The following is a 16,164-nucleotide window of genomic DNA, read 5'->3' as shown; positions in this document are numbered from 1 at the left end:
TGGCCGTTCCCCTGATTTGTTTGTAGGTCTGGCCTTCAAAAGTGAAGTAATTATGGGTGAAGATGAAGTTGGTAAGTGTAATAAGGAACGATGTTTTTGGAAGATCTTCGGATGGGCGTTGGGCAGAGAGACCATGGGTATGTGGGATGTTTGTGTAAAGGGATGTAGCATCTATGGTGACAAGAAAGGTTTCAGGTGGGAGAGGAGTGGGAATGGATTTGAGGCGTTCTAGGAAATTGTTTGTGTCTTTGATGTAGGTTGGGAGTCTGCGGGTAATGGGTTGGAGGTGCTGGTCTACCAGAGCTGAGATACGTTCGGTTGGGGCTTTGAAGCCTGCTACAATGGGATGGCCAGGATGGTTCTCTTTGTGGATTTTGGGTAATACGTAGAAGGTAGGGGTACGTGGCTCAGGTGGAGTGAGCAAGCCTATGGAAGCCGTTGTGAGGCCTTGTGAGGGACCTTGGATTTTTAGGATTTTTTGCAGCTCAGTCTGGATGGAGGGAATGGGATCCTGAGTAACAGCTTTGTAGGTTGAGGTGTCGGAGAGTTGATGCAGTCCTTCTGCCACATACTCCACACGGTCAAGTACGACATTTGTGGAGCCTTTATCCGCCGGAGGATGACAATAGAGCGGTCTATTTTCAGCTCCTTAATGGCACGGGATTCAGCTGGGGTGATGTTGGGGGTTGTCGGGATGTTCTTCAAGAAGGACTGGGAGGCAACACTGGATGTGAGGAATTCCTGAAATGTCTGCAAGGGATGGTTTTGGGGGAGGGGAGGAGGATCCCTTTGAGAAGGCAGTCGGAACTGTTCTAGACAGGGTTCAACACTGGGTCTAGTATTTGGGGGCTGTGTTTGGGTAGTAAAGTGATATTTCCAGTTGAGGTTCCGGGTGAATGAGAGGAGATCTTTAACCAGGGCAGTGTGGTTGAATTTAGGCGTGGGGCTAAAGGTTAAGCCTTTTGATAGAACAGATGTGTCTGGAGGAGAGAGGGATCTGGATGAGAGGTTTAGGACTGAATTGGGACTGGTGATATGTGGCATTTGACTCTGGTTATAGTTGAGATTTGGTCTGTGTGGGGTGTGTGCTGGGATGGGGAGATTGAGTAGGGTGGCTAGGCTAGGTTTGTTGGCTATGAGGGGGGCGGGGGGGTTTGTTGAGGGTTCTGTTGTGGTTGGTGTTTGTGAGGGATAGGGAGAGGGACCCCACTTCTTAGGTGTTGCACTAGCACTGTGGATAGTTTTTTCAGGTGGTGTGTGGCATGGAACTCAAGTTTGCAGCTGGCTTCTAGGATGATGTTCCTGAGTGTGTTCTCCAAGCAAGGGTTCGAGAGGTGGAGGACTTTGAAGAGAGATAGGAGCTGTTGGGAGTGGTGGTTACATGAAGTAGTGCCGCAAGAGAGATCGCGCGTGCCGCAGAAATGTCCCAAAAATTTTTTTTGTGGCAGAGAAAGATAGCCAATGGCACAAAAATAACCTCAACGCCCACCCGAAGATCTTCGAAAAACCTCGTTCCTTATCACACTTACCAACTTCATCCTCACCCATAATTACTTCACTTTTGAAGGCCAGACCTACAAACAAATCAGGGGAACGGCCATGGGAACCAGGATGGCTCCGTCCTATGCCAACCTCCTCATGGGCCGCTTGGAGGAGGCTTTCCTGAAGACCCAACAGCTGCTTCCCCTGGCCTGGTATAGGTTCATAGATGACATCTTTGTGGTCTGGACTCATGGTGAAGAAACACTCCTTAATTTCCTCTATAACCTCAACTCCTTTTCGAATCTGAATTTCACATGGTCCTTCTCCAAAACCCAAGCCACCTTCCTGGATGTTGACCTTCATCTCGTTGAAGCTCACATCCACACCTCTGTCCATATCAAACCCACAAACAAACAACAGTACCTTCACTTTGATAGCTGCCATCCTTCCCACATCAAACGCTCCCTTCCCTACAGCCTAGGTATTCGTGGAAAACGTATCTGCTCCAGTGACGAATCCCTCAACAATTACACCAATAACCTGACCAGTGCTTTCCTCTCCCGCAACTATCCTGCAGACCTTGTCCACAAACAGATTTCCCGAGCAATACATTCCTCCCCATCCAACAATGTTCCTACCCCCAGACCACACAGAAGCATCCCCCTTGTCACCCAATATTATCCTGGCCTCGAAAACATCAATAAATTACTCCGCCAGGGATATGACTTTCTCAAGTCAACCCCTGAAATGAGATCATCCCTTGACAAAATTCTCCCCACACCACCCAGAGTTGCCTTTCGTCGCCCCCCTAACCTCCGTAACATCCTTGTTAAACCCTACAATATTCCCAGACTACCTTCTCTACCCAGCGGTTCCTACCCCTGTAACCGACCCCGCTGCAAAACCTGCCCCATGCATCCCCCCACAACCACCTACTCCAGCCCCGCTACTGGTAAAACATACACAATTCAAGGCAGGGCCACATGTGAAACTACACATGTCATTTATCAACTGACATGCCTGCACTGCACAGCCTTTTACATTGGCATGACAACAACTAAACTGGCTGAGCGCATGAATGGACACAGACAAACTGTCCGCCTAGGAGATGCCCAATACCCAGTAGCGGAGCATGCCCTCCAGCATAATTCTAGGGACGTAGGAACCTGCTACACCGTATGTGCCATTTGGCTTCTCCCACCCAACACCAGTCCCTCTGAACTGCGGAGATGGGAACTTGCACTCCAACACATCCTTTCATCCCGCCATCCCCCTGGACTGAACCTACGTTAAACAACCTCACTCCCATTTACTCTTCAGTCTTCTCCTCTTTCCCTTTCCTCTTTAGCCATTCACGCATCTTTTCATCCTACATAGTTGTGTTTATCTTTATACTATATACCTCTTTACTTCTGTATGCATCCTCTTTGGTCTGAAGCTGGCACAGTACTTACAGTAGAATATCTTTGGCTTCCCTCTGACAACCATGCCTCCATCCTTGCTACCCTCCCTATTTTCCTTTCCCTGTTGCTTCATAACCTGGGTTGTGAGTAACTGAATCTCCTTTCCCTTCTTCCCTATCTTTCCCCTCTCTCCTCCCCGGTGAAGGAACATTTGTTCCGAAAGCTAGGAACGTAAATTTTCGGTTCTGTTTTATGTGTATCTATCGGCTGCACTGAGCTAAGTACTGGCCAGCCCCTCTATCTCTTTGTTAGTATTTGTTTCACATCTTTATATGAGATTTTCCATTAATCATTTTGATCACTTTCATTGACAACATTTTCATCGTTTGGACTCTAGGCATTAACATTTGCTCTTCTTATACTAGAGTTAGCAGTAAATTATTGATGTAGAGAATAGAGTGAGAGAGTAATGTGTTGTGTTTTATGTCAAATCTCATCTATAAAAATCGACATGGATTCTGCAAATAGATCTAGCGAACTTAGCTCTCTCTGTCCATCCATCAGATCCCTAGAGCTTTAGACAATGGCATTTACATTGATGCCATGTCCCTTGACTTCAGGACTACAGCTAGGCATTTGGCATGGTCTCACACTGCTGTTTAGTGAAAAAATATGAACTTATCAAGTGATCCAGATTTGTGACTGGATTCAAGATTTCCTTGCAGATAGTACTCGACCCGTTGCTATTAATGGAACAAAACTGACAAATGTAAAGGCTATTAATGGAACAAAATTGACAAATGTAAATGTAATTTCTGGATTGCCCCAGGGAAGTGTGATATGATAGTTACTGTTTACAGTGTTTATAAATGATGTAGTAGAAAGTGTCGGTGACATACAGAAGATTGAAGAATGGTGCAGTCTTTGGCAGTAGTCTGTGAACGTAAATAAATGTAATGTTTTGCACATCTTCATAGTAAAAGAGATCCACTACCGTACAACTCCCCCCATGAACCATGGACCTTGCCGTCGGTGGGGAGGCTTGCGTGCCTCAGCGATACAGATGGCCGTACCGTAGGTGCAACCACAACGGAGGGGTATCTGTTGAGAGGCCAGACAAACATGTGGTTCCTGAAGAGGGGCAGCAGCCTTTTCAGTAGTTGCAGGGGCAACAGTCTGGATGATTGACTCTACTGGCCTTGTAACATTAACCAAAACGGCCTTGCTGTGCTGGTACTGCGAACGGCTGAAAGCAAGGGGAAACTTCAGCCGTAATTTTTCCCGAGGACATGCAGCTTTAGTGTATGATTAAATGATGATGGTGTCCTCTTGGGTAAAATATTCCGGAGGTAAAATAGTCCCCCATTCGGATCTCCGGGCGGGGACTACTCAAGGGGACGTCATTATCAGGAGAAAGAAAACTGGCGTTCTACGGATCGGAGCGTGGAATGTCAGATCCCTTAATCGGGCAGGTAGGTTAGAAAATTTAAAAATGGAAATGGATAGGTTAAAGTTAGATATAGTGGGAATTAGTGAAGTTCGGTGGCAGGAGGAACAAGACTTTTGGTCAGGTGAATACATGGTTATAAATACAAAATCAAATAGGGGTAATGCAGGAGTAGGTTTAATAATGAATAAAAAAATAGTAGTGTGGGTTAGCTACTACAAACAGCATAGTGAACGCATTATTGTGGCCAAGATAGACACAAAGCCCATGCCTGCTACAGTAGTACAAGTTTATATGCCAACTAGCTCTGCAGATGATGAAGAAATTGAAGAAATGTATGACGAGATAAAAGAAATTATTCAGGTGGTGAAGGGAGATGAAAATTTAATAGTCATGGGTGACTGGAATTCGTCAGTAGGAAAAGGGAGAGAAGGAAACATAGTAGGTGAATATGGATTGGGGGGAAGAAATGGAAGAGGAAGCCGCCTTGTAGAATTTTGCACAGAGCATAACTTAATCAAAGCTAACACTTGGTTCAAGAATCATAAAAGACGGTTGTATACCTGGAAGAATCCTGGAGATACTAAAAGGTATCAGATAGATTATATAATGGTAAGACAGAGATTTAGGAACCAGGTTTTAAATTGTAAGACATTTCCAGGGGCAGATGTGGATTCTGATCACAATCTATTGGTTATGAACTGCAGATTGAAACTGAAGAAACTGCAAAAAGGTGGGAATTTAAGGAGATGGGACCTGGATAAACTGAAAGAACCAGAGGTTGTACAGAGTTTCAGGGAGAGCATAAGGGAACAATTGACAGGAATGGGGGAAAGAAATACTGTAGAAGAAGAATGGGTAGCTCTGAGGGATGAAGTAGTGAAGGCAACAGACGATCAAGTAGGTAAAAAGGCGAGGGCTAATAGAAATCATTGGATAACAGAAGAAATATTGAATTTAATTGATGAAAGAAGAAAATATAAAAATGCAGTGAATGAAGCAGGCAAAAAGGAATACAAACGTCTCAAAAATGAGATCGACAGGAAGTGCAAAATGGCTAAGCAGGGATGGCTAGAGGACAAATGTAAGGATATAGAGGCTTGTCTCACTAGGGGTAAGATAGATACTGCCTACAGGAAAATTAAAGAGACCTTTGGAGAGAAGAGAACCACTTGTATGAATATCAAGAGCTGAGATGGCAACCCAGTTCTAAGCAAAGAAGGGAAGGCAGAAAGGTGGAAGGAGTATATAGAGGGTTTATACAAGGGTGATGTACTTGAGGACAATAGTATGGAAATGGAAGAGTATGTAGACGAAGACGAAATGGGAGATAAGATACTGCGTGAAGAGTTTGACAGAGCACTGAAAGACCTGAGTCGAAACAAGGCCCCGGGAGTAGACAACATTCCATTAGAACTACTGATGGCCTTGGGAGAGCCAGTCATGACAAAACTCTACCATCTGGTGAGCAAGATGTATGAGACAGGTGAAATACCCTCAGACTTCAAGAAGAATATAATAATTCCAATCCCAAAGAAAGCAGGTGTTGACAGATGTGAAAATTACCGAACTATCAGTTTAATAAGTCACAGCTGCAAAATACTAACACAAATTCTTTACAGACAAATGGAAAAATTGGTAGAAGCGGACCTCGGGGAAGATCAGTTTGGATTCCGTAGAAATGTTGGAACACGTGAGGCAATACTAACCTTACGACTTATCTTAGAAGAAAGATTAAGAAAAGGCAAACCTACGTTTCTAGCATTTGTAGACTTAGAGAAAGCTTTTGACAATGTTAACTGGAATACTCTCTTTTCAAATTCACAAGGTGGCAGGGGTAAAATACAGGGAGCGAAAGGCTATTTACAATTTGTACAGAAACCAGATGGCAGTTATAAGAGTCGAGGGGCATGAAAGGGAAGCAGTGGTTGGGAAAGGAGTGAGACAGGGTTGTAGCCTCTCCCCGATGTTATTCAATCTGTATATTGAACAAGCAGTAAAGGAAACAAAAGAAAAATTCGGAGTAGGTATTAAAATTCATGGAGAAGAAGTAAAAACTTTGAGGTTTGCCGATGACATTGTAATTCTGTCAGAGACAGCAAAGGACTTGGAAGAGCAGTTGAACAGAATGGACAGTGTCTTGAAAGAAGGATATAAGATGAACATCAACAAAAGCAAAACGGGGATAATGGAATGTAGTCAAATTAAATCGGGTGATGCTGAGGGAATTAGATTAGGAAATGAGACACTTAAAGTAGTAAAGGAGTTTTGCTATTTAGGGAGTAAAATAACTGATGATGGTCGAAGTAGAGAGGATATAAAATGTAGACTGGCAATGGCAAGGAAATCGTTTCTGAAGAAGAGAAATTTGTTAACATCGAGTATAGATTTAAGTGTCAGGAAGTCTTTTCTGAAAGTATTTGTATGGAGTGTAGCCATGTATGGAAGTGAAACATGGACGATAACTAGTTTGGACAAGAAGAGAATAGAAGCTTTCGAAATGTGGTGCTACAGAAGAATGCTGAAGATAAGGTGGGTAGATCACGTAACTAATGAGGAGGTATTGAATAGGATTGGGGAGAAGAGAAGTTTGTGGCACAACTTGACTAGAAGAAGGGATCGGTTGGTAGGACATGTTTTGAGGCATCAAGGGATCACAAATTTAGCATTGGAGGGCAGTGTGGAGGGTAAAAATCGTAGAGGTAGACCACGAAATGAATACAGTAAGCAGATTCAGAAGGATGTAGGCTGCAGTAGGTACTGGGAGATAAAGAAGATTGCACAGGATAGAGTAGCATGGAGAGCTGCATCAAACCAGTCTCAGGACTGAAGACCACAAGAACAACAACAACCGTACAACTAAACTATTGATGACAAATTGCTGGAAACAGTATATCGGAAAAGTATCCAGGGCGACATTGAGTGGAATTGCCACACTAAACAAATAGTAGGAAAAGCAGATAGCAGATTGCAATTAATACAAAGTATCATAAGGTTATGTAACCCATCCATCAAAGAAGTAGCTTAGAAGGTGCTTGTTTGACTGATTCTTGAGCACTGTTCATCAGTCTGTGACCCTTGCCAGGTAGAATGAATAGATGAGATAAAGAAGAGCCAGCAAAGAGCGGGAAGTTTCGTCGCAGGATAATTTAGTTGGTGTGAATGTGCTACAGAGATATTTAACAAACTCGAATGGCATGTGCTACAAGAGAGGCATTGTACATAACGGAGAGGTTTACTGTTGAAATTATCGAAAGCACTTTCCGGGAGGAGTCGGACACTTCCTCCCTCAACATCTCGTGAAATGACCAAAATGCAAAAATTTCAGGCCTACCCACAATCATTCTTCCCAAGCTCTATTCACAAGTGGAATATGGAAGGCGGGATCAGTTAGTAGTACCAGAAGTACCCTCCACCACACACCATTAAGTGACTTCCAGAGTGTAATGTAGATGTAGATAAAAATAATGAAAGTAGAATGCAGAAAAAGGAAAATTAAAAATAAGCAAGAAAATGGATGAGCCAGAAGTAGAAAAGTAAAGATGTAGAACGGTGCACTGGAAAATGATGAAATATTCTGCAAGTTTTGTGCATTTTGATTGAAGGTTCTTTTTCACTTTTTATACCTTTGTCGTACTTACTATATCCTATTTTTATGATCAACTGTAGATACAATTTCAGCTTCTAAACATTTCAATTTCATGATCATTTTATTTTGTCACAAATATTTACCAGCCAGTTGCCACAGCAGTGATCTGCACTGATAGTGTTATGTTTTTAGCTTTGGATTTTGAAATAATCTAAACTTAAATGGGGGCTGCACATGCTTGGTAACTTCTATTGAAAATTATAATTGAGGCCGACTACAGAACAATTCTCCTGTTGCCAACGTATATTTTGCATATGTACTGCAAAGATAAAATAAATTAGGGTTTATGTGCAGGTATATAGACAGCTGTTGTTCTGCAATTCTGTTTGCGATTGGACCAGGAAAGGAAATAACTAGTAGTGGTATGTGGTACACTCCATGCACTGTATGCAAGCTGGTGGAATGTGTACGTAGGTGTAGAAATGTGTTGACATGGCACTTCAGAACATGGGCTGTAGTACAAGGAGCTACCCAAAAGTTCCCAGAATGGATGTGATGTTGGTGGGATCTAGCTAGTATGATGAAACATAAGCAGGTAGTGCCTCATTCATCCTTTGGAGTTAGGGCACAGGTGGCTCTGTGCTTGGTCGTAACACATAGTTTTTATGTGTATTCTCCCATTCTTGGGTGTTGCATGTCTTGTGAAATGGACAGTTGGGGGGGGGGGGGGGGGGGCTGGAAACAACATGTGTGTGTAAACTTTGGTTTCAGATGCAGAAAGATCACTACATAAACACATGGCATGTTGAAGCAAGTTTTGGGGAAGGTCACAGTCAAACATATGACTGTTTTAAACATTTTCTAGAGTGTAGAACATTGTTGATGATCCCCATTCAGAACAGCCATCAAATGGCATTACACCTGAAAATGTTACTGCCATTTGGAATACAGTGCTGGAAGATCGTAGGCAGGCAATAGACGATGTATGCAATGTTGGGCTTTCTTAAGGGATGTGCCTGAAGATTTTGTCCAATGAAAGTGACACATGGGTGATCGGTTCCTCCACCATGACAATTCAAGGTCACACCATGCGTTGGTCAGCCTGGAATTTGTCACTGAAAAGAAAATGATAGTTGTTCCTCATCCATGACATTCACCCAATCTGGTGACAAGTGACAGTATTTTATTTCCCAGAATGAAACTCCAGTTATAAAGCTGAAGATTTCACACAGTTTAGAAGCTTCAAACAGAATCACAAATGGTACAGAACAAGCTCCTGAAAAATGTATTGCAAGGAGCTTTCAGTTCCTGGAAAAACTGCTGGGGGTGATGCATACACCTGCAAGGGAATTTCTTTGAAGGTGAAGGTGACGGTGGTAAATAAGATCCATTTAAAGTGTCATTTTATTTATTGATGTATTCTGGGAACTTTTATGTTTTACCTTGCACAGATAGTGGTGAGGGTAAAACCATTCACCATATAGCAGAGTATTGAATCGTGGATAGACTCATAAACAAGGACTTCAACACTGAAACTCTTGAGTTCTTTATGAAAGGGAACATTAGCTTGTAAATTGAGCTACTGTTGTCAAATTCATGTTTATGTGCCTATCTACCACTTACACATCCACTGAATGCTGAGTTTTCTCTAGTCAGTGTATTGTTTTTAGTTTATAGTCAAAGTTAGGTAGTTAATCTTCAACTTTTATCATAATATTTCCTGCTATTAGGGTCAATAAAGAAACTAAACAAAAAAACAGGAAGTAATAAAAATTAGGGAATGTGCTACAGAAGAGAGAATTCATTCAGAAATATAGGTTGTGAAGTCGGCAAGCTCAACAATAAATTGAAAAATTTTAGTATTTGTCAGGCAATAGTTTAATTTTTTTGGTTTATGTGACAACACTACCTGTAATTTGTGTAGCTACCATCAGTAAGAGTAGCTTGTTGAAAAAAATGTTGTTGTTGCCTTCAACTGTTAAAATTATTTATTTATCAACTCCACACTTGCAATTTTGCCCTTTTGCATTTGGCTAAATGACAGTAATGTGTTTAAAAAAATTTACGACTGTGAACCGTATCCAGAAAAAGGTAATCACAAGTTCCTTGTGTTCAGCAATGGAATATGGCTACTGCTGTGCCAAACCATATTTTTTTCTCCTCATTAATTGGTGAATGTCTGTAGAATTTAACAAACCATTTATCCAAAGACTTCAAATTTATGCCAAATGGTAAGGCTTAAGACAAAAATGTAACAGTGGTTTAAGCATGCAGGAAAGGTGCTCTTGCCACCTTTTTTTAGTTGTTGAACTTACTCATAAGTGGTTGAAAAACATATCATCAGTTTGATTGCAGTATCTGAGACTATTGTTTGCTTGTGTACTGGGTATAAGGCAATGGTGAAAATCTATTCAGTAGCACGTTTCCACATGTGATTAGTCACAAGTGTGAGTTTTGCAGACTTAGTGATTTTAACCCTTTATTTGCCAATGTTACTCTCAAGCAACATCAAAATTGGACACTGTTTTTTGCAATGTGTTTAAAGTTTCATCCTCGAATGGGTAATGGTGCTTTTAGGCAACATTTAGTGTCTCATACACAGTGATATTCTGTCAATCTCTGGTGAAAGTGTATGAATAGTGTGCATCTTTAGCAGACATCTTGCAAAGTTATATAAGCATCAGTTACCATTGTAGCAGTTTGATTCGATTTTGTGGCACTGATTTTTATTGTGCAATGAAAATTGCTTATAAACGCAAAGATGAAGTCTCGGTCATGAGTTCTTATACAAATTATTACTCAGAACTTTTCAAATGGCTTAACTTTTCTTGGAAAAGAAAGTCTGACTTCGAGTATTGGATGGACATCAAGACCAGAAGAAGAAATAAACAGCAGCTCCTGTACCTGTGAGTACATGATATGACAGTTTTGGTCACTGGCCAGAGTATGGGGCAAAAGCGGAGATGTAGACTTTATGCTCATAGATAGCCTGCTGTAAAATGCAGGAAATGTGAAACTTTTCTGTGCTTGGTGCAGAAAGGAATTGTTTTAACGCATTTCACATGCCGTAGTGCAAAATGCAATCATTTTATCAGCCACAGGAACAACATTGTTGTACTTTTATTTTAGCACCCATGCATCTTTTGTGGGTAATGACACATATAGGTAATATACTGTACTTTGAAACAGTGCCAACAAAAAGACAAGATATCTGTTCAGTATTTACCTTCAGGAGGCAAAATTGTGAGTACTGTTGATATACTACATTTAAAATTACAAAAAAAAAAAAAAAATTAAATTTATCTGTCTGCATTACTTGGAGTTCAGCTACAAGAAGATAAATATTGGCCAGTTATTCCATCTTCTGTGTAATTCTTATTTGTAAGTAAGTTTTGTCACTCTCAGCAGAATATAATTTAAAAATGTGTTAATTAAACCTTATATATGCACATATAAAAAGTTAATTAAACCTTATTTATACATAATGCATATTTATGCACTTCACTGTTATACATAACAAATTCTGGTGAAATAAATTGAGTTTTGCATACTCGTAATGGGCATTAACATTTGAAACGAAGCCCTGTCTGGTTTTCCTTAACTTTGTTGACACATGCAAGTACAGCAAGTGGGCGGTGCCGCGGAGACAAGGGACAGAGACACGGTTAACCAGAGAGGGCAGCATGGAAACAAAGACACTCTTGAACTGTTGTTTGCATATGAGCATTTCTTTCGTGGTAATAACTGGGAAGTTAAAAGTTTTATGCTGACATTTATTGTTGAACAGTGATTCTTTCATTCTGTCACACTACATCAGAAAGTGAAATTCATACGAGATGTTGATGTTAATCGACACAAAACAACATGGGAAATTGCTTCAGACTTAGGAATTGCCTATACCACACTATGTACAATCAGTCAAAGAAATAGTATTTTGATTATGTTTTTAAAATTGGGTGAAAAGCAACAAAACAAAGCTGTTAGCAAGAAGGGAGATATGTAGATTTGGAAAAGGGACTTTTTACATGCTTCCGGCAAAAACAAATTGCACCTCTACTGATCAGGAGCGATATGCTGAAAGCAAAGGTGATAGATTTATCTAGAAGCATGAACATCACTGCTGATTTTGAGACTTCATCAGGATGGTTACAAGGATTTAAAGACATTCACGGAATTGCAGGGAGAACAGTTCCCAGTGAATCAGAAGCTGTGGACATCATCACGGTGCAATAGTACCGTATGTCTTAAGGGATTATCAACCTCAAAACCTCTACAACTGTTATGAGATTGGTCTCTTCTTTAGCCTCTTCCTAGTAAAACATTAGCTGAAAATGGTGACTCATGCCATGGGTGGAAAGTTCTTCTTGCCATGAATGCAGATGTTTCTGACACTTTCCTCAGTTGCGACAGGAAAATCTAAGAATCCAAGAAGTAAAGACAGAACCTACGGAATAAAAATACAATGAAAATTCTTGGATGACTATGATTTTAATGGAACAGTGGTTAAAAAAAATTGGTCATTAGAATGAAAAAGGGAAATTAAAACATTTCCAGTAACTTACTTAAAGCCAAGGAATTTATTTTTGCAGCCTGGCAGCTGTCATGCTCAAAGTCGGCAGCTGTTTCCATAAAGCTGGTGCTTTACCAGAAGACATGACCGATGATGATGTTGATGATGAAGTTGTGTCTGGTAATGAGCTAGCTGTACTGGAGGGTGCATATTTTGACAATTTTGTATATTTTGATGGTAATCTTGCTGTGTGTGTGAACTACAGGGTGAGGAGATTATTGCTGACATGTGCCAGCAATGCCATGATGATTAAGTATGTGGACCAGCTTCAAATGACAGTGATGGAGATGGGGTTGGTGGTGATGACCTGAATCTTGAAACACCTAAAGTGAATGAAGTGTTAAGTGCAGCCAGTGTTTGCAAATGTTACATCAGTCCAAGAAGTTGTTGTGAAACTCTCTGAATTCGTTAATAAGTTTGCAAAATGAGGGGCATACTCTTAATGCACTAAAAGTTAAACAAGCCAAACTATCTGATTTCTATAAAACAGTATCAAGTTCAAAATAATACTGTTTTTCCTCTTCTTTTTTTTTTTGTGAAAAAATTATGTTATTACTGTTTTATCTGACTTCTAAAGAATTCTGAATAATCTTTTCTCTCTGTCTTGATATATGTGTAAAGCAGATTCAACTGTTATTTAAAATTGCACACCAGTGATGTGAGTTAATGATACATTATTATTGGATTCAGAAGAATATTGTGCTGTATTGGTTACTGAGAATGTGTCATTAGGTACATAAAGAGTTGGTGCTCTACTGTTAAACAGTATATTGTCACACTTGACTGTGAGGTATACAATTTCAGGCTCAAATGGTACGCCGTGTAAAAGCATACCTGAATAACATGCGTGTAATCACGGATGAAGAGCGTCTGCACGCATTATCGATGGAATGTGAGCCATCGGGTAGTGCACCAAACTCTGTCCCCGTTCGCAAGAGGCACCCATCGCCGACCCTGTCCACAACCAGCAGTACTAGCAGCACCAGTGAAGGAAAGAAGAGTGGATTGCCTCCAGGCACAAAATTTGGTAAGTTGTAAGAATTTAAGCTTCAGTGGGAACAAGAATGAAACTCTTTCAGCTGCACGGAAATAATTAATGCAAGACAAGCCTGTATAGAATTTTGTCCATTCATGTTGACAGTAAGTTTATATTTTGTTCAAGAGGTTTTTTTCCAGGTTTCAGTTTTATCAGCCGATATGACCTGACTCTCCAGTGATCCTCAAGTTCCGTATGTGTGAACAGCTTTACAGATACATTGAATGAAAACATTTTGCCCTGCCACTGACTGGATTCATATATCCCTGTATTTTGCTCTCATTACTATGCAGTTTTGGCTGTGAAGTGATTTTCAAATGATTGTATAGTATAGCTCAAGGTGGATACATTTGGATTAGAGCCCAAGCGCTCATCAAATCACTCAATGCTAAGCCATCAGGAGATTGGCACATTTAAAGACAGAACACCAACTGCATGTGGAACAGTGGTGATGTAGCATATCACGTCACTGCTGTAATCCAATTACGTTCATTCTGAGTGTTTATAATATAAGGTCATTTGAAAATGGCTTTACAGCCGAAATTGCACAACGAAATAAAGGGATATCTTAATCCAGTGGCAGCATGTGTGCTGTTTTTTGTTGTTGTTATGAACACTATTGCAATTACAATAAAAAGGACAATTATATCACTAGAGTTATAAAAAAAACTTCTCTTTGCAGTTATCTGATTGTAAAATAAATTCAGATTGAATATGCAGTTGGGAAAGGGTAATGAGGTAGGGGCAGTGGTAATTGGGCTGAGGTGTAGTCGTACAGCAATTAAATTATAGTTGGATTAAAATTACTTGTTACTGGACACTTCATGCCTTGAAATTTAGTTCTTCCAGTCAGAACTTGGAATGCTACGATTGAACTGTCTGTCATTGCCAGTGCACCACAACAAAGTGTCAGTTCACTTGCAGTTTTTGAGTAGTGTGATGTATATGTGTGATCCATTATTGGAAACTGCCTTCAGCTTTTTAACTGTTGCTGGCTGCAGCATTGTGCAACGAACAACTGATGTGGCAATACTGTTGTACCGTGTGACAAACATCAAATAACAAGTAGTTTTAATCAGAGTGTAGAACACCTGTTTCTGCAAAATGAAAACAGTCACAACTTTGAGCCCAGATTGCGTAATTCAATAATTTAGTTGTGAAGTGTTTTAGTGTTGTAATGCACATCACTTTTGCAACTTCTTTCTTGTCATATGCCAGAGTTGCACTTTCCAGGTGCTGCTTCACCACAAGCCGTGCGGAAAATGTTAGCGCTGAGCGAACCGAAGACTCGGCCACACCAGCCCCGCCACCCTGGGGGCCCGGCGGTACCTCCCCCTCTGACAGCACTGTCGCCTTCTCCATCCCCAGGTGCTCACCGCAGGGCGGGATCTGCAGCCAGTGGTTCGTGCAGTGTTCCATCGTCACGGACGTTACACGAGAGGTCGCACTCTGACACACCTGCCCTTCCGCCACCAGTTGATCTCAGTGCTGAAAGCAGCAGTGTTACGTCCCTAAGCAACATGCCCCTTCGTAAGACTCTTACATCGGGTAAGCATGAGATGGAGGATGTACAGCAGTATCATTTACTGAAAGGTTGACAGGGGTGATGCGGAACCTTATAGTGCTTTTACTCTATGAGTTGGCTCATAGAAATGGCAGTTGCATTACTCTGTAAAACCATCATCTTTTCAGTGTTCAGAGTGTGTGTGCACTACTGACACCTCTCTTTGTGCCTCGATTAAAGACAAACACTCACAGCAAGTACAGCTGCACTCGAACGAGTGTAGTACACTTTCAGAGTTGTTCTTGACTTAACAGTATTTCCATTGCCTGGAAGTGAAATTGGAGATTTAGACTCTCATTACATATGTTGAAAGCTTTATATTGGCAAAGATATTAGTTGTAGTAATAAGTATCACAGACACTTATAACTTACTTTTAAAAATTGTGTTGCCCAACATTCTCATTATCACTTCTGATATGAGATAGAATATTTTATATTTTAATATGCAATTTTTGCAAGTATTGAATTCAATTAAGCAGCAGTGAACATGTATAGAGAAAGAAGAATACTCCAAAATGAAACTGCAATCAAAATATGATAGAAGAAAACTTCTGTTTACCTGGTGACTGCAGAAAAGGTATGGGAAGAAAAATGTTACTCAGACACGGTTTTGAAATCAACAGATCCATCTAGCAACTGAGAGGGTGTTGCTGGGGCAAACAGAGGGATAATCAGTAAAGTGAAGTTTTTCAGAATACTTCGTCAAGGGAAGCACAATATGATAGACCTAGAGCGATATTGAAAATGATACACAGAACAAGTATTTGTAGAGCTGTATATTTATAATGCAATCAATTTCGTGTTCTGTGGATCCATTTTTACCCCTTCTGTGTATATTTGCAAAGCATATCAGATTCATGAAAACATGCTCTCCAGGAAAGATGGGAGATACATTCATTGACATGGTAACTATAATATTCAGCTGAATGTATCTGCATGCAGCTGTATCAGAGTATATAAATATGTTCACCTTGAATGAGGTGAAGAAGTGTTACGTTGAAGTGTAGTTATCTACACACTAATTTTGCAATTACCAAGTCATAAAATGTGTCGTGTGTCATTGTTGGAGTGCA

General features: G+C 40.7%; 1 protein-coding gene across 11 annotated transcripts in view; it reads left to right on the top strand.

Annotated features, from left to right (window-relative positions):
- Positions 1-16,164, top strand: part of LOC126244429 (rap guanine nucleotide exchange factor 2) — a 327,255-nt gene that overhangs the window by 265,279 nt on the left and 45,812 nt on the right. For 9 of the 11 annotated variants that reach the window (XM_049948248.1, XM_049948245.1, XM_049948246.1 and 6 more), the window contains 2 exons: positions 13,296-13,518; positions 14,761-15,075. In XM_049948248.1, the coding sequence (XP_049804205.1) occupies positions 13,296-13,518; positions 14,761-15,075 (538 nt within the window). The remainder of the gene's footprint in view (positions 1-13,295; positions 13,519-14,760; positions 15,076-16,164) is intronic. The other 2 variants (XM_049948243.1, XM_049948247.1) reach the window with 2 other exon arrangements.

Source organism: Schistocerca nitens, chromosome 1 (genome assembly GCF_023898315.1).
Source record: "Schistocerca nitens isolate TAMUIC-IGC-003100 chromosome 1, iqSchNite1.1, whole genome shotgun sequence".
NCBI classification, from domain to species: Eukaryota; Metazoa; Arthropoda; class Insecta; order Orthoptera; family Acrididae; genus Schistocerca; species Schistocerca nitens.
The sequence above is the reverse complement of the archived record's forward strand: the minus strand, read 5'-3'. Positions and strand labels throughout refer to the sequence as shown.